This window comes from Ranitomeya imitator, chromosome 2 (assembly GCF_032444005.1).
Source record: "Ranitomeya imitator isolate aRanImi1 chromosome 2, aRanImi1.pri, whole genome shotgun sequence".
In the NCBI taxonomy this organism is placed as follows: domain Eukaryota; kingdom Metazoa; phylum Chordata; class Amphibia; order Anura; family Dendrobatidae; genus Ranitomeya; species Ranitomeya imitator.
In genome coordinates this window covers 316442465-316467426 of record NC_091283.1, presented here as the reverse complement: position 1 = coordinate 316467426, position 24962 = coordinate 316442465, and the positions used below count along the sequence as shown (strand labels likewise).

Genomic DNA, 24962 nt, shown 5'->3' with positions numbered 1-24962 from the left:
CCCGCATGCGTCCTGCGTACCTATATTTAACATTAGGTACGCAGGTCGTGCGGCTGTATGCGGATGGTGCCGCATGCGTTTTGACGATGCGGCAAAAAAAAAAATGCTACATGGCTGCGTCTCTGCTGGTCCCCGCATCGTCAAAACGACGCATGCGGCACCATCCGCATACAGCCACACGACCTGCTTACCTAATGTTAAATATAGGTACGCAGGTCGCATGCGGGGAGGTGCGGCCGAGGGCGGGGCTTCACGGAGGAAGTCCGCAGCCCGCCGCACATCAGGGGAACGCAAGTGAGAAACCAGCCTTTGGTGGTGATAAAGGGGGGTTTGATTTACTATTTAGAGCGGGTTTTTATATTTGGCAGCTGTCACACACTAAAAGACGCTTTTTATTGCAAACAATAGTTTTTGCATCACCACATTTTGGAAGCTATAATTTTTCCAAATCTTGGTCCACAGAGTCACATGAGGTCTTGTTTTTTGCAGGACGAGTTGATGTTTTTATTGGTACCATTTTTGGGCACGTGACATTTTTTCATCGCTTTTTATTCCGATTTTTGTGTGGCAACATCAACAAAAACCAGTAATTCATGAATTCCTTTTTTGGGGGGCGTTTATACCGTTCCGCGTTTGGAAAAATTGATAAAGCAGTTTTATTCTTCGGGTCAGTACGATTATAGCGATACCTCATTTATATCATTTTTTTTATGTTTTGGCGCTTTTATACAATAAAAACTTTCATATAAAAAATAATTTTTGCATCGCTTTATTCTGAAGACTATAACTTTTTTATTTTTTTCGCTAATGACACTGTATGGCGGCTCGTTTTTTTTGCGGGACAAGATGACGTTTTATAGCGGTACTATGTTTATTTATATCCGTCTTTTTGATCGCGTGTTATTCCACTTTTTGTTCGGCGGTATGATGATAAAGCATTGTGTTGTGCCTCATGATTTTTTTTACAGTGTTCACTGAAGGGGTTAACTAGTGGGACAGTTTTATAGGTCAGATCGTTGCAGTCGGCGATATTAGATATGTGCACTTTTATTTTTATTTTTTTATTTACATAAAGGAATGTATTTATTGGAACAATATATATTGTTTTTCTTTACTTTTTTTTACTTTGCCCCAGGGGGGGACATCACTATATATTTTCAGATCGCTGATCTGACATTTTGTTCACAAGCCAACCTCCCTGCAGGACCCGGAAGGACCACCGTGGCCATCTTGGATCTGGGGTCTGCAGTGAGGAGAATGAAGGAGACCTTTGGAACAACGCGATCACATCGCGTTGTTCCCGAGGGTCTCAGGGAAGCACACAGGGAGCCCTCTCCCTGCGCGATGCTTACCTATGCCACCGGAACGCTGCGATCATGTTTGATCGCAGTGTTTCGGGGGTTAACCCCTTTACCCCCAAGGGTGGTTTGCACGTTAATGACCGGGCCAATTTTTACAATTCTGACCACTGTCCCTTTATGAGGTTATAACTCTGGAACGCTTCAACGGATTCCAGTGATTCTGACATTGTTTTCTCGTGACATATTGTACTTCATGACAATGGTAAAAATTCTTTGATAGTACTTGCGTTTATTTGTGAAAAAAACGGAAATTTGGCGAAAATTATGAAAATTTCGCAATTTTCCAACTTTGAATTTTTATGCAATTAAATCACAGATATATGTCCCACAAAATACTTAATAAGTAACATTTCCCACATGTTTACTTTACATCAGCACAATTTTGGAACCAAAATTTTTTTTTGTTAGGGAGTTATAAGGGTTAAAAGTTGACCAGCAATTTCTCATTTTTACAACACCATATTTTTTTAGGGACCACATCTCATTTGAAGTCATTTTGAGGGGTCTATATGATAGAAAATACCCAAGTGTGACACCATTCTAAAAACTGCACCCCTCATGGTGCTCAAAACCATATTCAAGAAGTTTATTAACCCTTCTGGTGCTTCACAGGAATTTTTGGAATGTTTAAATAAAAATGAACATTTAACTTTTTTTCACAAAAAATTTAATTCAGCTCCAATTTGTTTTATTTTACCAAGGGTAACAGGAGAAAATGGACCGCAAAAGTTGTTGTACAATTTGTCCTGAGTACACCGATACCCCATATGTGGGGGTAAACCACTGTTTGGGCGCATGACAGAGCTCGGAAGCGAAGGAGCGCCATTTGACTTTTCAATGCAAAATTGACTGGAATCGAGATGGGACACCATGTTGCGTTTGGAGAGCCCCTGATGTGCCTAAACATTGAAACCCCCCACAAGTGACACCATTTTGGAAAGTAGACCCCCTAAGGAACTTATCTAGAGGTGTGGTGAGCACTTTGACCCACCAAGTGCTTCACAGAACTTTATAATGCAGAACCGTAAAAATAAAAAATCATATTTTTTCACAAAAATTATCTTTTTGCCCCCAATTTTTTATTTTCCCAAGGGTAAGAGAAGAAATTGGACCCCAAAAGTTGTTGTACAATTTGTCCTGAGTACGCTGATACCCCATATGTGGGGGTAAACCACTGTTTGGGCGCATGGGAGAGCTCGGAAGGGAAGGAGCGCCGTTTGACTTTTCAATGCAAAATTGACAGGAATTGAGATGGGACGCCATGTTGCGTTTGGAGAGCCACTGATGTGCCTAAACATTGAAACCCCCCACAAGTGACACCATTTTGGAAAGTAGACCCCCTAAGGAACTTATCTAGATGTGTGGTGAGCGCTTTGACCCACCAAGGGCTTCACAGAAGTTTATAATGCAGAGCCGTAAAAATAAAACAAAAATTTTTTCCCACAAAAATTATTTTTTTAGCCCCCAGTTTTGTATTTTCCCGAGGGTAAGAGGAGAAATTGGACCCCAAAAGTTGTTGTCCAATTTGTCCTGAGTACGCTGATACCCCATATGTGGAGGGAACCACCGTTTGGGCGCATGGGAGGGCTCGGAAGGGAAGGAGTGCCATTTGGAATGCAGACTTAGATGGAATAGTCTGCAGGCGTCACATTGCATTTGCAGAGCCCCTAATGTACCTAAACAGTAGAAACCCCCCACCAGTGACCCCATATTGGAAACTAGACCCCCCAGGGAACTCATCTAGATGTGTTGGGAGAACTTTGAACCCCCAAGTGTTTCACTACAGTTTATAACACAGAGCCGTGAAAATAAAAAATCTTTTTTTTTTCCCACAAAATTTATTTTTTAGCCCCTAGTTTGTTTTTTCCCAAGGGTAACAGGAGAAATTGGACCCCAAAAGTTGTTGTCCTATTTGTCCTGAGTACGCTGATACCCCATATGTTGGGGCAAACCCCTGTTTGGGCACACGGGAGAGCTCGGAAGGGAAGGAGCACTGTTTTACTTTTTCAACGCAGAATTGGCTGGAATTGAGATCGGACGCCATGTCGTGTTTGGAGAGCCCCTGATGTGCCTAAACAGTGGAAACCCTCCAATTATAACTGAAGCCCTAATCCAAACACACCCCTAACCCTAATTCCAACGGTAACCCTAACCACACCCCTAACCCTGACACACCCCTTATCCCAACCCTATTCCCAACTGTAAATGTAATCTAAACCCTAACCCTAACTGTAGCCCCAACCCTAACTGTAGCCCCAACCCTAACTGTAGCCCTAACCCTAGCCCTAACCCTAGCCCTAACCCTAGCCCTAACCCCAACCCTAACCCTAGCCCTAACCCTAGCCCTAACCCTAGCCCTAACGGGAAAATGGATATAAATACATTTTTTTAATTTTTCCCTAACTAAGGGGGTGATGAAGGGGGGTTTGATTTACTTTTATAGCGGGTTTTTTAGCGGATTTTTATGATTGGCAACCGTCACACACTGAAAGACGCTTTTTATTGCAAAAAATATTTTTTGCGTTACCACATTTTGAGAGCTATAATTTTTCCATATTTTGGTCCACAGAGTCATGTGAGGTCTTGTTTTTTGCCGGACGAGTTGACGATTTTATTGGTAACATTTTCAGGCACGTGACATTTTTTGATCGCTTTTTATTCTGATTTTTGTGAGGAAGAATGACCAAAAAAACAGCTATTCATGAATTTCTTTTGGGGGAGGCGTTTATACCGTTCCGCGTTTGGTAAAATTGATAAAGCAGTTTTATTCTTCGGGTCAGTACGATTACAGCGACACCTCATTTATATCATTTTTTTATGTTTTGGCGCTTTTATACGATAAAAACTATTTTACGGAAAAAATAATTATTTTTGCATCGCTTTATTCTGAGGACTATAACTTTTTTTATTTTTTTGCTGATGTTGCTGTATGGCGGCTCGTTTTTTGCGGGACAAGATGACGCTTTCAGCGGTACCATGGTTATTTATATCCATCTTTTTGATCGCGTGTTATTCCACTTTTTGTTCGGCGGTATGATGATAAAGCGTTGTTTTTTGCCTCGTTTTTTTTTTTTTTTTCTTACGGTGTTTACTGAAGGGGTTAACTAGTGGGCCAGTTTTATAGGTCGGGCCGTTATGGACGCGGCGATACTAAATATGTGTACTTTTATTGTTTTGTTTTTTTTATTTAGATAAAGAAATGTATTTATGGGAATAAAATTATAATTTTTTTTTCATTATTTTGGAATATTTTTTTAAATTTTTTTTTTACACATTTGAAAAAATTTTTTTTAACTTTTTTACTTTGTCCCAGGGGGGGACATCACAGATCGGTGATCTGACAGTTTGCACAGCACTCTGTCAGATCACCGATCTGATAGGAGTGCAGGCTGCTTCACAGTGCCTGCTCTGAGCAGGCTCTGTGAAGCCACCTCCCTCCCTGCAGGACCCGGATCCGCGGCCATCTTGGATCCGGGCCTGGAGCAGGGAGGGAGGGAGGTGAGACCCTCGCAGCAACGCGATCACATCGCGTTGCTGCGGGGGGCTCAGGGAAGCCCGCAGGGAGCCCCCTCCCTGCGCGGTGCTTCCCTGCACCGCCGGCACATCGCGATCATCTTTGATCGCGGTGTGCCGGGGGTTAATGTGCCGGGGGCGGTCTTTGACCGCTCCTGGCACATAGTGCCGGATGTCAGCTGCGATAGGCAGCTGACACCCGGCCGCGATCGGCGGCGCTCCCCCCGTGAGCGCTGCCGATCGCATATGACGTACTATTGCGTCCTTGGGAAGTAAAGCCCACCCCACATGGACGCAATAGTACGTCTAATGGCAGAAAGGGGTTAAAGTGCCAGGAGCGGTCACAGTATCGGATGTCAGCTGTGATAATCAGCTGACACCCGGCTGCGATCAGCCGCCCTCCCCCCTGAGTGCCGCTGATCAGGTATGACATACTATTCCATCCATGGGAATTATGTCACAGGTCACATGGTCGGGATAGTACGTCCGATGGCAGAAAAGGGTTAAGCAATAAGCCCAAAAATATTGAAAACCAGATAAGGCTCAGCTGCATGTTAAAGAACAGGTATATGCCATCAAATCAAGAACTTATAAAAAACAAAAAAAACAAACCTAAGAGCTCTGAAACACACTCAATGCATTTCCCCTTTCAAGGTTCATCAGGAGTGAATAAAGTATACATAGTATAAAGAGACTACTTAGCTGCTGAAGAAATTGCTATGACCGGCACAATAGCAGGGTTCAGAGTTCAAGCACATAAGGAAACGATACCCCTTCATAGTGTGCTGCATGATACGGTGCATGTTGATCCATGTTGCTATTGTGCCGATCTTAGCAATTTCTTCAATCACTATAATTGTGGTATACTGTCCAAACAAACTCTCATTTCAATATCTCTCCTCCTATTCCTTTCCCCATCCCACAGGGCTGGATAGGGGTAGGAAGGACAGTCGACAGTGATCGGGGGCGCCATTGCGCAGGTGTAGGGTGCCAACCTCCGCTGGTAGGTAGGAACAGTTCAGTTTAGTGATAGGTACAGGCACCTCCTGATATCTTTTAAATCGTGGTAGTGGTCCTTGTTATCACCTTACTGCGTTAAGATGTAATAAAGGTAATTTTTTAAGTACAGTATTTACACGGTGAATTTCTTTGTTCAATTTTTCTGCACAGGAACAATCTTATTCTAGCTGTGATTTCGTCATGGGTTGTGCTTACAGCCCAACACCGTGCAGGAAGATTGGCGTTTGCCACAGAACACCAGGATTTGCAAATTCGCCACTTGCGCCCTGTGCTCTTCACAGATGAAAGCAGGTTCACACTGAGCACATGTGATGGAGTTTAAAGACGCCGTGGAGAGCGATCTGCTGCCTGCAACATCCTTCAGCATGACCAGTTTGGCAGGGGGTCAGTAATGGTGTGGGGTGGCATTTCTTTGGAGGGCCACATAGCCCTCCATGTGCTTGCCAGAGGTAGCCGGACTGTCATTAGCTTCCGAGATGAGATCCTTAGACCCCTTGTGAGACCATATGCTGGTGCAGTTGGCCCTGGGTTCCTCTTAATGCAGGACATTGCCAGACCTCATGTGGCTGGAGTGTGTCAGCAGTTCTTGCAAGATGAAGGCATTGAAGCTATGGACTGGCCTGCTGTTCCCCAGACATGAATCCGATTGAACACATCTGGGACATCATGTCTCGCATGATCCATCAACGTCACGTTGCACAACAGACTGTTCAGGAGTTGGCAGATGCTTTAGTCCAGGTCTGGGAGGAGATCCCTCAGGAGACCATTCGCCGCCTCGTCAGGAGTTTGCCCATGCTTGTAGGGAGGTCATACACAAACATCTGAACATCATTTCCTTGTCTAGAGGCATTTCCACTGAAGTTGGATAAGCCTGTAATTTGATTTTCCACTTTGATTTTGAGTATCATTCCAAATCCAGACCTCCATGGGATATGTATTTTGATTTACATTGATAATTATGTTTTATTGTTCTGAACACATTCCACTATGCAATGAATAAAAATTTGCAACTGAAATGTTTAATTCTGTGATATGTAGGATATCGTATTTTAGTGTTCCCTTTATTTTTTTGAGCAGTGTATATTGGTTTTATTAGTAGATGTAAAGAAGAACTAAATACTGTAAAATAATCAATCTCATATGCTTCCCTTATCTCCAGTAATTGTATTATTACACGGCATTTTTATGATGTTACATTGGCTTATTTTCTCATTCAGGTCTCGACAATATCGGATCCTCTCAGTGAAGATCTTCTATATAAGAGCATTTTCCTAATTTACCCATCAAGGATGAATATGGACAGATACAAGATGGCGGAGAGGATATTACACCTCACCCTAGAGATTCTCTTCCGGCTTACTGGAGAGGTGAGAGATTCTGATGACGTCACATTACATCATTCTTATCTATGAGAATAACAGATGGACAGAATTGTAGAGTTGAGGACTCTGGAAATGTTTGTAGTGAGATTTATTAATGTGTCTCTCCATACCCAGGATTACACAGTAGTGAACAAGACCTCTAGTGATCGCTGTCAGGACCCTGTGTCTGAGGGATTGGGAAGACCCCTGAGCCCAATCACGGGGCCTCCACCTCACCTGATACATGAGGACATCAATGACCAGAAGATCCTAGAACTCACCTACAAGATGATTGAGCTGCTGTCTGGAGAGGTGACACTGCTGGGAATGCTGGGACATTATACAGTAACACTATGAAGGGATCGGGGGGATGATGGTATCATTGTATGTGTCAGGTTCCTATAAGGTGTCAGGATGTCGCCGTCTATTTCTCCATGGAGGAGTGGGAGTATTTAGCAGGACACAAAGATGTATACAAGGAAGTCATGATAGAGTTCCCCCAGCCCCTCACATCACCAGGTAATAGACAGGACTAAATACATACGGCCTATAATTATCTGTATGTAAGGAATTAATTCAGTCCCTGTATGTGTTTCCTCCAGTTCTATCCAGTAGGAGGACAACACCAGAGAGATGTCCCCGTCCTCTTCTTCCACAGGACTATAGACTAGAAGATCCCAATGTTCCTCAGGATCATCAGGTAGATGGAGAGAAGGTGTCATGAGATCTCCCCTATGATGAGTAGACTGCTGTGAAGGTCTTGTGCTCAGTCTTGTTTTATTCACCAGTATTATATGTTTTATACTTGTGTAATGAGAACGGTGCAGATGGCAGGCAGGGCTGCCACCAGGAATTTTGGTGTCCCATACTGGCAAAACTTTCTGGCCCACTTGGGACTCTGCCCAGGCTACACCCCCCCCCCAGCTCCGCCTCCAACTCTCGAACCTTCCACAGTCCCACTGCCCACTCATAGATAAACTCTGCATCTGCATCTGTATAATGCATCCCATAGTCATATATAGTTGAATAACGCATCCCCTTAGGAGTATAATGCACCTCTATAGTACTATAATGCACCTCATAGTATAATGCACCCCCATAGTGGTATAATGTACCCCCATAATAGTATGATGCACCCCCATAGTAGTATGATGCACCCCCATAGTAGTATGATGCACCCCCATAGTAGTATAATGCACCCCCATAGTAGTACAATGCACCTCCATAGTAGTGTAATGCACCTCATAGTATAATGCCCTCCCATAGTGGTATGATGCACTTCATAGTATAATGCAGCCCCATAGTAGTATAATGCAGCCCCATAATAGTATAATGCACCCCCATACTAGTATAATGTAGCGTCATACTGCAGCTTAACAAAAAAAAAGTTTATCCTGACCTGGCTGAGGTCCAGCGGTGTCCTCCACCTGATACATCTGAGGCGTGTACCATCATATGTGAGTGTCATTATACGCCGGCAATGTGCCCTCTGACATCAGCTGCCAGCTTGTGATCTCCCGCAAGGCAACAGATTTTAACTTGCCGTGCGTCTGACGATGCATGATCAGTTGAGCCGCTGGGGCCCGTAGAGGAGAGGCGGCCTGCTGCGGGCCCCCTCTGCTCGCCAGGCCCTATTCGCCAGTAAGGGCTATAATGCTCTGATGGCGGAACTGATGGCAGGATTAGAGCTGATCATAGATGTGACTATCTTTTCTATTCATCTGTCTGTGACTTTTGCAATACTTGCTTCAGGGTGAAGATCTGACCCATATTAATACTACAGAGACATATGTGAGGGGGGATGAGTGGTGTAAAGAGATTTCTACATATGGCTACCCAGGTGAGTAGTATCCACTAAATGGTTCATGCAGCTTTACATGAACACCCGAGCCTTACACTATGGCTGGTCCGAATAACTATAGCATTTGTCACCATCCACCTCTCGTGTCTCCCCTTTTCCTCATAGCTTGTAAGCTTGCGAGCAGGGCCCTCATTCCTCCTGGTATCTGTTTTGAACTGTATTTCTGTTATGCTGTAATGTCTATTGTCTGTACAAGTCCCCTCTATAATTTGTAAAGCGCTGCGGAATATGTTGGCGCTATATAAATAAAAATTATTATTAAATTATTATTGTTATAAATTATTATAAATATAGAGAAGTCACAGATTCTTCTTAGTCACCGGCTATGGCTGCTTTATCAGTTGCATAGCCCGGTCGTATCACAATCGGGTGTTCACCACTTTGCCTCTAGACCTCAACATTCTCCTCCATCCAAACTTTGACACATCCGCTCTAAACTGTTATAAAAAAAGTATTTGAATGTCTAATATTTCTTCTTGAAACTGATCTGACATCTACCGTTGGTCCTTATAATAGTTTAGCTTGAAAGAGCCACTGAGCCCCATACTCTAATTACCCCAGAGAGGTTTCACCACTAGTTACTCATTTATTACTGACTAGATGGTGGCCCGATTCTAACGTATCGGGTATTCTAGAATATGTATGTAGTTTATGAAGTTTTCAGAATAATGCAATTTATACACAGGATTCAGCGGGCCGGCCGTGACCAATTAGCGAAGCGTGGTTCAAATTCCGCGGCAATTCGCGGGCGGACTGCGCCTGTCGCTGATTGTCCGTGGCCGGGCGTGACCAATCAGTGAAGCCAGGGCCGGCTCCAGGTTTTTGAGGGCCCCGGGTGAAAGAAGACTAAGGCTGGGTTCACATTGCGTTAATGGGAAATCGCTAACGGACAGCGTTGCACGACGAAATTAACGCCGTGCAACGCGTCCGTTAGCGCGCCCATTCATAGCAATGGGAACACGCAGCACTAGCGCGTGCCATGTTCGGCACGCGCTATGCGACGCGCCGGTGTTTCCTGGCGCGCCGCGGACGCTGCTTGCAGCGTCCGAGGCGCGCCCGCGGTCCGTTCCCCACTCTCGCAGATCAGGGATCTGCGAGAGCGGGGACGTTGCCGCGACCCCGGGACGTGGCCCCATTAAAAACATTGCGTTAGCGCAACCCGCTAGCGCTAAACGGGTTGCACTAACGCAATATGAACCTAGCCTAAGTGGGCCCCCCTCTTTAACACATACCACGATTCATGATGCACAGATACAGCAGAGAAATATAGCACAGCCAACGGCATAACGCAGTGTAACGCTGCCATTAACCCTGTGTGAGCGCTGTCTGGAGGGGAGTATGGAGCCGGCACTGACGGCTGGGGAGTAGAGAGGGACTAATTCTCGTCTGGACTGTGCCCATAACTGATTGGTTGCGGCCACCAGGCCGCGACCAATCAGCGACGCAGGATTTCCGGGACAGACAGACGGAAGTGACCCTTAGACAATTATATAGTAGATGAAGACTGTTGAGTTTGATCATTTAAGTAGATGTGTTATTATCTTACGTCACAGTTTTTGACTACAGTAGTTACTGCTCAAATCCTTTGACTCAGGGAGCTGGACAACATATATCCATACTGCAGACTGGATGGTACTACAAATCCCAGGCACCCTAATCTCAGTGGCAGGGCAGAGCCTGTGTCACCCTGAGCTTCTGGTTTCGATGTCTCCTCCATTACCAGTGCCACCTGTAGAATGAATAAGGTCGTGCCTGGTAACAGAACCAAACATCACAGGAGCAGATCCCAGAGGAGATAGGACATACCATATGCAGAAGCCCTAATATGAGAAAATGGCAGAAAACCAGTGCAGTAGAAATCCCCATAAATTGACTTCATTTTGGAAATTATAACCCTCAGGCGATTAATGTATTGTAGTAGTCACTATGTTCACTTTCTAGAAATTAGCACGCAGTGGATGTTGGAGAGTGAAAATTGCAAATATGCCATTTTATTACCCAACACACAGTGCCCAGATTGTGGTCCAGGAGACACACACATTGTAAATTAAGTGGGTCCTTATCACTATAGTAATGCCAAATACATTATTATTTATTATCATTATTCATTTTTGTAGCAACATTTATTCCATGGCGCTTTACACATGCTTTATACATGGATGTTAAATGTGGTTTGGGCACACTGCAAGGCTAAGAAGCGAGGGGAAAATTTGACTTTGGCAGAGCGGATATTGCTGGATTGGTGTATGAAAGCCATGGTGCTTTTCAAGAGCCTTTGAGCCACTTCTAATGTAGAAACCTGTCTTTCACTGACAGATGATGGACCTGAGTGGGGACTTGTTTTTTGGGAGATGAGTAGAAGGTTTATTGGTATAATTTTCCTCAACATAACATTGCTTGGTGACTTTTTACTCTATATTTCGGAGGCAGAATGGACAAACAGTTGAACACCACACTCTACTGGTTCATCCCATGAGGTTTTCTATTAGACTGTGAGCTGTCATTGTCTTAGTGAATAATTACATATTCAACATAACTTGTCATGTTGTGGACAGTTTACGTACAAATGTTAAAATATGTAAAATTCAAGGATTTTTTTATGAAAACTAATTGGTTTTATTTTTAACAGATGACTGCACCAGGCGATCAGAGGGGCAGCTGACATCTTCAGTTTTTAAATCAGATAATCTTGAGATCCCACAGGATACAATTGAAGTGAATGCCATTATTCCAGATATACCATCATCCCTTCACAGCAAAGATCTATCGTCTGATCTTTTGAAACAGGTCCTGTCTTCTGATTCATTACCGACTACTAAGAAAAATCAAAGTCACAAAATAAGCATTAAAAAACAAATTGGTCCTGAAGTAAAGAAGCCATTTTCACTTTTAGAATATGGAAATCATTTTCCCCTCAAAGAATCTTTTCTTAAGCATCAAAATATTCACACAGCTGAGAATAGATTTTTTTGTTCCAAGTGTGGGAGATGTTTTAACCAGAAGTGGAATCTTGTTATACACCAAAGAACTCACATAGGGGAGAAGCCTTTTTCATGTTCAGAATGTGGTAAATATTTTACACACAATTCAAATTTTGTTGAGCACCAGAGAACTCACACAGGTGAGCAGTCTTTTTCATTTTCAGAATGTGGGAAATCTTTTAATCGGAAAGCGCATCTTGATAGCCACCAGAGATTACACACAGGAGAGAAGCCTTTTTCCTGTTCAGAATGTGGGAGATGTTTTAACCAGAAATCAGATTTGGTTAGGCACCAGAGAACTCACACAGGTGAGAAGCCTTTTTCATGTTCAGAATGTGGGAAATGTTTTAACCAGAAATCAGATTTGGTTAAGCACCAGCGAACTCACACAGGTGAGAAGCCTTTTTCATGTTCAGAATGTGGGAAATGTTTTAACCAGAAATCAGATTTGGTTAAGCACCAGAGAACTCACACAGGTGAGAAGCCTTTTTCATGTTCAGAATGTGGGAAATGTTTTAACCAGAAATCAGATTTGGTTAAGCACCAGAGAACTCACACAGGTGAGAAGCCTTTTTCATGTTCAGAATGTGAGAAATGTTTTACACACAAATCAAATCTTCTTCGTCACCAGAAAAGTCACACAGTTGAGAAGCCTTTTTCATGTTCAGAATGTGGGAAATGTTTTAATCAGAAAGCGCATCTTGATAGCCACCAGAGAATCCACACAGGGGAGAAGCCTTTTTCCTGTTCAGAATGTGGGAAATGTTTTACCTGGAAAGCGCATCTTGACAGCCACCAGAGAATCCACACAGGGGAGAAGCCTTTTTCATGTTCAGAATGTGGGAAATATTTTAACCAGAAATCAGATTTGGTTAAGCACCAGAGAACTCACACAGGTGAGAAGCCTTTTTTATGTTCAGAATGTGGGAAATGTTTTAATCAGAAAGCGCGTCTTGATAGCCACCAGAGAATCCACACAGGGGAGAAGCCTTTCTCATGTTCAGAATGTGGGAAATGTTTTAACCAGAAATCAGATTTGGTTAAGCACCAGAGAACTCACACAGGTGAGAAGCCTTTTTCATGTTCAGAATGTGGGAAATGTTTTAACCAGAAATCAGATTTGGTTAAGCACCAGAGAACTCACACAGGTGAGAAGCCTTTATCATGTTCAGAATGTGGGAAATGTTTTAATCAGAAAGCGAATCTTGATAGACACCAGAGAATCCATACAGGGGAGAAGCCTTTTTCATGTTCAGAATGTGGGAAATATTTTAATCGGAAATCAGATCTTGTTAGACACCAAAGAATTCACACAGCGGAGAAGCCTTTTTCCTGTTCCTAATGTGGGAAATGTTTTACATGGAATTCAACTCTTTAATAAACATCAGAGAAGTTGCACAGGGGAGAAGCGTTTTTCATGTTCAGAATGTTGGAAATATTTAACCAAAAATTGTAACTTCTTAAAACAGTTGTCTTACTACTAGGACAACACCTTGTCATTCCTTATGTTATGTTATGGAAAAAGGCTACCCTAGGCATGTTTTGGAAACAGCTTATCAGGGTGCAACTAATAAAAGTAGACAACAGCTACTACACAAGCATGACATCTCACGGGAAAGAACAAAGGATGTGATCAGGATCGTAGGGACCTATGATCATAAACATCATAAAGTGAGGGAAATCATAAATAGACACTGGGACATCCTTAAAATGGATCCGGACCTCAGGGATCTGTTAGGTCCTCACCCAGATATCACCTATAGAAGAGGAAAGTCACTAAAAGATGTATTGGTTCATAGCCACTACAGTAGACCAAGAGGTGGGGGCACGTGGCTTGATAAAAAACCCTGTGGCTTCTTTCGTTGTGGAGACTGTCAGATGTGTAAATAGATGAAACCCAATAAGGCCTTTGTGAGCTCCTCCACAGGAAAGGTCTGCTATCAGAGGGATTTTTCTAACTGCAGGTCCTCAGGGGTGGTATACATGGCCACCTGCCCCTGTCCAAAGGACTATATTGGCAAAACTAAGAGGGAGCTGCATAGGAGGGTAGGTGAACATATGGGGGACATCAGAAATAACAGGGACACCACTCTAGCGAGACACATGAGACTTCAACATCTGGGTGATATGATGAATGTCAGATTTATGGCCATTGAGGTGATAAAACCCAACCCTAGAGGGGGTAATATGGATAAAATCTTACTGAGAGAATGTGAATGGACCTTTAGAATGGACGCAATGACCCCTAAGGGGCTGAATGAACAATTGTCCTTTGCTTGTTTCCTGTATCGTGGGGGCTTTATGTAAAGTGATTGCTTTTTCTGGTCATTAGAGTGTTCCCCATTTTCTGTTAGTTGGGAGGGACTTGATGTATATCTCCATGAAGAAATTCTGGCTATGCTTTTACTCTAAAATTCATCCTTTGTTAGGGTGATACATAGATTAGTATGATAAATATAACATACAATAGAAATCCTCTGACTTATGGGTCTTCTATGTTAAAGAAACGGGCTAATCTTATATATGTTGTACTCCTACCGTTAGATCATGGGTAAGAGATAGGGCCACGTATAGGTATGATCTTTTGACATTAAGCGGTATTCAGAATGGTACATTTCGAAAGAATAAGATATGCATATCTATATCATAAGCGGCCACAATTTACATTCACCGTTATGCTGCCAGCAGGCACTGGATGGCTAACATTTGCGATGCACAACCAGGAGTCTGCGCAGAAGCATCTAGTTGGTGTTTATCAGGTGGAACGCAATCGATGCGTCCCATCTAGATGCAAGCGCAATAGGCCCAGTGATGTCTTCACACACCTGAATCGAAAGGGTAGGTGTGATCTGGAAGGAACATGTGCAATACACGGTTGGGTAACGCGAGATCATGAGTGCATCCCACGGTGATTCTGCGCAGTATGCTGTATCTACGCAAGTCGCAGAGGCGGACCTCTGGCTGAACCGGAAATGAGACGGACATAGAGCCCGGGCGGCCTTTTTAAATCAGAGGTAGTGTATCAAAGTTCATAGCTATCTGACACCATCGGGACACATGTTCTTGAATCGGGCCTCCTGATGAGCCGGAGAGGCGAAACGCGTTGAGGCAGTACTTTGGAAAGGCGGACGGCATGCTTTGGCTGGATGAGTACTTTGATTTGTATCCGGATGTATACTCACTAGTATACTTACCTATATTTATGACAGCATACGTGCAGCACATCATATAGGGGCATTAACCACACAATTGAGCACATATTGAGGTCTCAAATCTGAAGGGCATAAAGACCCATTAGAATGTGGAATGAGAGCCAGCGTGCTGCATTGATCGAATTACCGTCCTAAACCTTTACACATATTCTCCATTGTTTTTATGGCACGGTGTGGGGATTAGGATTCCTTAGACATAGGATTGTTCTGTGTATAGTGGTCAGGGGTACCCTCAGTTATATAATTGGGTAGAGGGACCCTGGGCATCCAATAGGGTTCATCAGGGACCCTAGGGCCAGCCGTCGTGAGTGGGGGTGCCACAACCTTCCCCCTTGGGCGCCAACCCCCGCAGACAGGCAGGTACCAGTTTAGGTATTAGTGTAGGAACACCTATCCCTATACCAGTTTGTTCACGGTGTGTTTTGTTTACATGGTATCACCACAGGGTTGGTAGTATTTTAATAGTTTATAAATAAAAGTGGTTTTATGAGGTATTATATGATTTAGTACATTAATGGTTACCCTGGTTTAATATTAACTATTCAACAAGAGTGCTCTCTACTTCCTCCTATTGTTTAATTTGAAGTTGGGGACAGTGATTGCCCAGCCACATAGTATATTGCCCAGTTACGTAGTATATTGCCCAGTGATGTAGTATACAGCACAGAGCCACGTAGTATATTGCCCAGCTACGTAGTATATTGCCTAGCCACGTATGTCACAGGTTAAAAAATAAACATACACACCTTCCGATCCGAGGGCCCCTTGTAGTTCTGTTGCCTGTGCGTGGTGCACGCGGCAGCTTCCGGTCACAGGGTGTGATGACGTCGCGGTCACATGAACGTGACGTCATGGCAGGTCCTGGCGCAGGAGCTGTGATGACGTCGCAGTCACATGACCGTGACGTCGTGGCAGGTCCTTGTCGCATACCATCCTTAGCACCGGAACCTGCCTCTTGCATGGAGCGGTCACTGGAGCGTCGCGAAGGGCGAGTATATAATGATTTTTTTTTTTATTATTAACATTAGATCTTTTTACTGTTGATGCTGCATAGGCAGCATCAATAGTAAAAACTTGAAAGCTCCCAGGCTTTCTAGGAAAGTTCCCACGATCTATGAACAGCCAGCAGAGGGCGCCTCACCGCAAATGAAGCTAAATATAGCTCATTGATCTATATTTAGCCTCATTCCCCGGGGTTTTGCAGCGAGGAGTAGCATTGCATTAGCAAAGCTCCTGGCTGCAAAATGTTTTAACCCCTTCAGAAGGATTTACATCGTTGGACTTTACAGATCTGCGGAAGGTAAGTATATTGTTGGTTTATTATTTTTTTTTTTTCACAGAACGAGGGTCTTCACTGAGTGGATTGGGCGTTAAATAAAAATTTACAACATCCTTTGTTTTTATTTCATTAAAATAATTTTTAATAGTGTGTGTGTGTGTATTTTATTAACCCTTTCTTTCAATTGGATTAATAATGGATAGGTGTCATAATTGACGCCTCTCCATTATTAATTAGGCTTAATGTCACCTTACAATTGCAAGGTGGCATTAACCCTTCATTACCCCATATCCCACCGCTACACGGGAATGGGAAGAGAGTGGCCAAGTGCCAGAATAGGCGCATCTTCCAGATATGCCTTTTCTGGGGTGGCTGGGGGCAGGTATTTTTAGCCAGGGGGGGGCCAATAACCGTGGACCCTCTCCAGGCTATTAATATCTGCCCTCAGTCACTGGCTTTACTACTCTGGCGGAGAAAATTGCGCGGGAGCCCACGCCAATTTTTTCCGCCATTTAACCTTTAAATATAATAGAACGGCCAAATTTTGCATATACACACTACTAACATTAGTAGTGTGGAATATGCAAAAAAAATGGTGATATGAGATGGTTTACTGTATGTAAACCATGTCTCATATCATGTCGGGTTTAGGAAGGAGAAAGCAAAAGCCGGTAATTGAATTACCAGCTTTAAAGCTGTCTCGCGCTGCATTAAATATAAACATATATATATACAGTGGGGCAAAAAAGTATTTAGTTAGTCAGCAATAGTGCAAGTTCCACCACTTAAAAAGATGAGAGGCGTCTGTAATTTACATCATAGGTAGACCTCAACTATGGGAGACAAACTGAGAAAAAAAAATCCAGAAAATCACATTGTCTGTTTTTTTAACATTTTATTTGCATATTATGGTGGAAAATAAGTATTTGGTCAGAAACAAACAATCAAGATTTCTGGCTCTCACAGACCTGTAACTTCTTCTTTAAGAGGCTCCTCTTTCCTCCACTCATTACCTGTAGTAATGGCACCTGTTTAAACTTGTTATCAGTATAAAAAGACACCTGTGCACACCCTCAAACAGTCTGACTCCAAACTCCACTATGGTGAAGACCAAAGAGCTGTCAAAGGACACCAGAAACAAAATTGTAGCCCTGCACCAGGCTGGGAAGACTGAATCTGCAATAGCCAACCAGCTTGGAGTGAAGAAATCCACAGTGGGAGCAATAATTAGAAAATGGAAGACATACAAGACCACTGATAATCTCCCTCGATCTGGGGCTCCACGCAAAATTCCACCCCGTGGGGTCAGAATGATCACAAGAACGGTGAGCAAAAATCCCAGAACCATGCGGGGGGACCTAGTGAATGAACTGCAGAGAGCTGGGACCAATGTAACAAGGCCTACCATAAGTAACACACTACGCCACCATGGACTCAGATCCTGCAGTGCCAGACGTGTCCCACTGCTTAAGCCAGTACATGTCCGGGCCCGTCTGAAGTTTGCTAGAGAGCATTTGGATGATCCAGAGGAGTTTTGGGAGAATGTCCTATGGTCTGATGAAACCAAACTGGAACTGTTTGGTAGAAACACAACTTGTCGTGTTTGGAGGAAAAAGAATACTGAGTTGCATCCATCAAACACAATACCTACTGTAAAGCATGGTGGTGGAAACATCATGCTTTGGGGCTGTTTCTCTGTAAAGGGGCCAGGACGACTGATCCGGGTACATGAAAGAATGAATGGGGCCATGTATCGTGAGATTTTGAGTGCAAACCTCCTTCCATCAGCAAGGGCATTGAAGATGAAACGTGGCTGGGTCTTTCAACATGACAATGATCCAAAGCACACCGCCAGGGCAACGAAGGAGTGGCTTCGTAAGAAGCATTTCAAGGTCCTGGAGTGGCCTAGCCAGTCTCCAGATCTCAACCCTATAGAAAACCTTTGGAGGGAGTTGAAAGTCTGTGTTGCCAAGCTAAAAGCCAAAAACATCACTGCTCTAGAGGAGATCTGCATGGAGGAATGGGCCAACATACCAACAACAGTGTGTGGCAACCTTGTGAAGACTTACAGAAAACGTTTAACCTCTGTCATTGCCAACAAAGGATATATTACAAAGTATTGAGATGAAATTTTGTTTCTGACCAAATACTTATTTTCCACCATAATATGCAAATAAAATGTTAAAAAAACAGACAATGTGATTTTCTGGATTTTTTTTTCTCAGTTTGTCTCCCATAGTTGAGGTCTACCTATGATGTAAATTACAGACGCCTCTCATCTTTTTAAGTGGTGGAACTTGCACTATTGCTGACTGACTAAATACTTTTTTGCCCCACTGTAGGTGTCTCCCTGACATATATATATATGTATATATACCTATTCTATGTGTATATATCTACTCTCATCTAACCTGTCAGTGTGATTTTACTGTACTCTGCGCTGAATTGCCGGCTTTTCTAAGGACACAGGTGCGTAAAAATCGGACAGCACTCGCATGGTGCGAGTGCTGTGCATTTTTTTTCTCGCACCCATTGACTTGCATTGGCGAGTCTCGTCCGAGAATCTCAGCAATACGCAGCATGCTGCGATTTTTTTCTCAGCCGACACAGATTTTTCTCAGTCCGATTTCGGCTGGGAAAAAAATCGCAAATGGAGTGTCACATATTGATTAACATTGGTCCGAGTGCAATCCGATTTTTTATCGGATTGCACTCGTCCGTTTTCCTCACAAGTGGAGATGAGCCCTAATGGCCAGACCGAACGAACCAATCAGACCTTGGAAACATATCTGAGATGCTTTGTTTCTGCTGATCAGGATGACTGGGTGTCCTTTTTGCCTTTGGCTGAGTTCGCCCTTAATAATCGGGCCAGCTCGGCTACCTTAGTTTCACCGTTTTTCTGCAACTCTGGGTTCCATCCTCGTTTCTCTTCAGGGCAGGTTGAGTCTTCGGACTGTCCTGGTGTGGATACTGTGGTGGACAGGTTGCAGCAGATTTGGACTCATGTAGTGGACAATTTGACCTTGTCCCAGGAGAAGGCTCAACGTTTCGCTAATCGCAGACGCCGTGTGGGTCCCGACTTCGTGTTGGGGATCTGGTTTGGTTATCTTCTCGTCATATTCCTATGAAGGTTTCCTCTCCTAAGTTTAAACCTCGTTTCATTGGTCCTTATAGGATTTCTGAGGTTATTAATCCTGTGTCTTTTCGTCTGACCCTCCCAGATTCTTTTTCCATACATAACGTCTTCCATAGGTCATTGTTGCGGAGATACGTGGCACCTATGGTTCCATCTGTTGACCCTCCTGCCCCGGTTTTCGTGGAGGGGGAATTGGAGTATATTGTGGAGAAAATTTTGGATTCTCGTGTTTCAAGACGGAAACTCCAGTATCTGGTTAAATGGAAGGGTTATGCTCAGGAGGATAATTCCTGGGTTTTTGCCTCTGATGTCCATGCTCCCGATCTTGTTCGTGCCTTTCATGTGGCTCATCCTGGTCGGCCTGGGGGCTCTGGTGAGGGTTCGGTGACCCCTCCTCAAGGGGGGGGTACTGTTGTGAATTCTGTGGCAGAGCTCTCTCCTGTGGTCACAAGTGGTACTTCGGCTGATTCTCTCTGGGAGCTTCCGTTTGTGGAGGAAACTGGTACTGCTGCTTCTGAGTTTCCTTCCTCAGGTGATCTGGTGAGGTCGTTAGGTGCTTCTCTACTTAACCCCACCTAATGCTTTGATTCATGCTTCCTGTCAATGTTCCAGTGTTGGACTTGTTTTTTCTCTGGGTCATTCCTGTGGCCTGCTGCTCTGCATAGCTAAGTGCTTCTTTGCTATTTGTTTGCTATTTTTTCTGTCCAGCTTGTCTATTTGTTTTGCTGGAAGCTCTGGGACGCAAAGGGTGTACCTCCATGCCGTTAGTTCGGTACGGAGGGTCTTTTTGCCCCCTTTGCGTGGTTTTCTTTAGGGTTTTGTGTAGACCGCAAAGTTATCTTTCCTATCCTCGTTCTGTCTAGAATATCGGGCCTCACTTTGCTGAATCTTTTTCATCCCTACGTTTGTCTTTTCATCTTACTCACAGTCATTATATGTGGGGGGCTGCCTTTTCCTTTGGGGTATTTCTCTGAGGCAAGGTAGGCTTATTTTTCTATCTTCAGGCTAGTTAGTTTCTCAGGCTGTAAAAAAGAAAAAGTAGGCGCGCACTTACCCTGTTGCGGTGAATATCACTTTATTAGGACATATAAACAAACGGATAGCAGGGAGGGATAGGGTCAGCCACGGACAACGATCGTTTCGTGCTCTACGGCACTTCAACGGGAGGACCCGTTGAAGTGCCGTAGAGCACGAAACGATCGTTGTCCGTGGCTGACCCTATCCCTCCCTGCTATCCGTTTGTTTATATGTCCTAATAAAGTGATATTCACCGCAACAGGGTAAGTGCGCGCCTACTTTTTCTTTTTTGCCATTTGGATTCTGCACACATTTTTCCTGGCAGCAGCACCCCGTTGATTCAGGTGTAAAGGATTCATACAGCCAGTATCACTTTCTGTGGTGCTAGACCGATATTATAATACGGTCACTGAGTTGGACCTTTGAGCAGTGCGGATGTGTGTTTTCTCTACTATTGGACGTTTCTCAGGCTGTGCCGAGTTGCATAGGGAGCGTTAGGCGCAATCCACGGCTGACTCTAGTTGTGTTTGGAGAGGATCAGGGATTGCGGTCTGCAGAGTTCACACGTCTCAGAGCTCGTTCTATGATTTTGGGTTATTGTTAGATCACTGTATGTGCTCTGACCTCCATGTCCATTGTGATACTGAATTGCCTTTCATAACAGGACTAATCGGACTGTGGCCGTTGCTGATTGGTCGCGGCAGCCATGACAGCTGGCGAGACCAATCAGCGACTTGGATTCCATGACAGACAGAGGCCGCGACCAATGAATATCCGTGACAGAAGGACAGACAGACAGAAAGACGGAAGTGACCCTTAGACAATTATATAGTAGATTATGATTGGCCCCACCCCCATTCTGGTATGAATGGCCCCATCAGAAAACATAAAAAAATTAATCATTTCACTTACATTCCCTGCGCCCCTCGCAGCATCTTGTTCTGGTGCCAGCAGCTGCTTTATGCTTGTAAGCAGCGCATGGCAGGGATGTCATGCGCAGCTCATAAGCAGAGCACAGCTGCCAGAATACTCACTGCTCTGCACGCCGGGACTGTGTGCGCATAGAGCAGTATTTATTGCTCTTCAGTAGTGCAGTGTCAGCCAGAGCCTTCTTGCTGCTGCCCGTAGTCACATGTGCAGCTGCTTAAGATAAATGAATATTCACTTCTCTGGGCGTGGAGAGAGGTGAGTATTCATTTCTCTTAAGTAGTGGCACACGTGGCTGCCCGGCAGCAACAGTAAGCCGGCGGCTGACACTGTGCACACTACTGAAGAGCAATGAATACTCACTACCCACCACACACATAGTCCCGGTGTGCAGAGCAATGAGTATTACGGCAGCTGCCCATCGGCTTGCAAGCAGCGCATGATGACCCTGCCATGCGCTGCTTACAAGCATAAAGCAGCTGCTGGCATCAGAACAAAATGCTTTGAGGGAGTGCCAGGAAGGTAAGTGTAATGATTTGGTTTTTTTTTTATGTTTTCTGATGGGGCCATGCATACCAGGACCGGGCTTGGGGGCCAATCATACCAGAATAAGGATGGGGCCATGCATACTAGGAAAAGATGGGGGTGGGGGCCATGCTTACCAAGACCGGGGTTGGGGGCCAATCATACCAAGATACTATTAAAGCGAAATAAATATTCATTGCCCTCCACATCTATGAGCGTGGAATGCAGTGAATATTCATTTCTCTTTAGCAGCGTGCACAGGAATTAGCCACAGCAGCCGGCTACAGCCTCCTGTGACCTGCTGCTCCCCCGATGCCACTCACCCACCTTTCCAACACAACCAGAGCCGGTACATCCAGACTATAATACGCACTTTGCGTTTTCCTCCACTTTTTTGGAGGAAAAAGTGCATCTTATATTCCAAAAAATACGGTAAGTATTTGATCACTTACCAACCAGCAAGAATTCTGTCTCTCACAGACCTGTTTTTGATTAAGAAGCTCTCCTACTCTGCACTCATTACCTGTATTAATTGCACCTGTTTGAAATCATTACCCGTATAGAAGCCCTTGTCCCCACACTCAATCACACTCCAAGCTCTCCACCGTGGCCAAGAACAAAAAACTGTCTAAGGACACCAGGGACAAAATTGTAGACCTGCACAAGACTGGGATGGGCTCCAGGGTAGTCCTGCACAAGACTTGCATGGGTTCCAGGACAATAGGCAAGCTGCTTGGTGAGAAGGCAACAACCCTTGGTGCAATTATTAGAAAATAGAAGAAACACAAGATCACTGTCAATCTTCCTCGATTTGGGGAACCCTGCAAGATCTCGTCTCAAGGGGTAAGTATGATTCTAAGAAATGTCAGGAATCAGCCCAGAACTAAATGGCAGGACCTGGTCAAAGACCTGAAAAGAGCTGGGACTACAGTCTCAAACTTACTGTCAGTAACCTACTATGCTGTCATAGATTAAAATCCTGCAGGGCACGCAAGTTCCCCCTGCTCACTCCGGCAAAAGTTCAGGCCCGTTGGAAATCTGTCAGTGACCATGTGGATGATCCAGAGGAAGCATGGGAGAAGGTCATGTGGTCAGATGAGAACAAAATATAACTTTGTGGTATAAACTCCACTCTGTGTTTTGAGTGAGAAGGATGAGTACATCCCAACCATGAAGCATGATAGGGGAAACCTCATGGTGCTTTTCTGCGAAAGAAATCAGATGACTGCACCATATTGAAGGGAGGATGAATGGGGTCATGTATCATAAGATTATGGCCAACAACCTCTTTTCCTCAGTAAGAGCATTGAAGGTGGGTCATGGCTGGGTCTTCCAGCATGATATTGACCCCAAACACAGTCTTGGCAACTAAAAGTGGCTTCGTAAGAAGCATTTCAAAGTCCTGAAGTGGCCTAGCCAGTCTCCAGAAAAATTTTGGATGGAGCTGAAAGTTAATGTTGCCCAGTGACAGCCCTGAAACCTGAACTAACTGGAGATCTGTATGGAGGAGTGGGCCAAAATCCCTGCTGCAGTGTGTGTGTGTAAACTTGGTCAATAACTATGGGAAACGTCTGACCTCTGTAATTGCAAACAAAGGTTTCTGCACTAAATATTAAGTTCTGTTTGACATGAAATCTACTATTGACATGAAATCCTAACCAGAATGTCACACACAAAAAAAAATCTCATGATGGGTAAAACCAGTGTGCTGTCTCAAGACCTTTGCAACCTTATTCTTGCAAATTATACTCATGGGATTTGTTACAGAAACATTTATAAACTACTGAAGGTTCTAGTGAGTACTGTTGTGGCAGTAGTCTGGTAATTGAAAGAACATTATTTTACCATAAACCGGCCATGACCAGGTTTTAGACAAAAATTTTTCCAAGAGCCAAGGATTACCTGAGGAGAGCTACAGACTGACCTGGAATGAGCAGCTACAATTGTTATAAAGAAAACTAACAGTAATAGGAAAATACACTGCACTCACGGATGGAATATTGCAAGTGAATCATTAACAATTTATTGGTGTACATACACATCAAACAGACAGTAATGCAAATATATGCAGTAGAAAGCGTATATACAGATGACGTTTCGAACCCAATCGGGTTCTTAATCATATAACGCTGTGGAAAAAAATGGGAAAATACAAATACATAAATCATAACAAACATCATAATAAAAATAATAAATGCAGCAGCACCAAACCAGAAAAGTACACCAAAGGTACAGAGCCCAAAGAGATAGCCCCAAAGAAAACAGTAAGTCTAGACGTAGATCAGTCCCAATGAAGAGGGATGTAACATCACCAACAGTACTGAAAGATCACCAGAACACATCAAAATATACAAAGTGACACCAGAGTGGGACAAGGGAAGTCAAGTATTACCTTGTAATGGTATGTATCAAAGAGAACTGAGAAAATCACAGCCGGGATGGACTATTACACTGAGCAATTATGCTGTGGGGAATAGTGTGATAATTAGGAAGGAGGTTAAATATGGATGCAAGCCAGACAAGTGGATAAACAATACCTAGAGCAGATGTGGAAAGCATCCAGATGGAGGCTAGCTATCGCTAGATAGTGGAACCTGTGGACATGAATGCGTCATAAGAGATATCATGTCAGTATTTAATGTGTAATATACTGCGTAGTTCTGCTGCATTACCTGTAGGTAGGAGACTGTAGAGCGGCGCTCCCGCGCCCTGCTGTGCTGCATAGGTATAGGGTAATGGTAGCGCTTATATAGGGATTAATGTGCTGTG

At 43.9% G+C, this 24962-nt stretch overlaps 1 protein-coding gene across 1 annotated transcript in view; it reads left to right on the top strand.

The window, feature by feature from the left end:
* LOC138663434 (zinc finger protein 271-like) overlaps positions 1 to 14575 on the top strand; it is a 34195-nt gene extending 19620 nt beyond the window's left edge. The window contains exons 2-7 of the mRNA XM_069749640.1: positions 7112 to 7261; positions 7391 to 7567; positions 7651 to 7774; positions 7858 to 7955; positions 9008 to 9095; positions 11746 to 14575. Coding sequence (XP_069605741.1) covers positions 7112 to 7261; positions 7391 to 7567; positions 7651 to 7774; positions 7858 to 7955; positions 9008 to 9095; positions 11746 to 13439 — 2331 coding nt within the window. The 3' untranslated portion in view covers positions 13440 to 14575. The remainder of the gene's footprint in view (positions 1 to 7111; positions 7262 to 7390; positions 7568 to 7650; positions 7775 to 7857; positions 7956 to 9007; positions 9096 to 11745) is intronic.
* The last annotated feature ends 10387 nt before the right edge of the window (positions 14576 to 24962 follow it).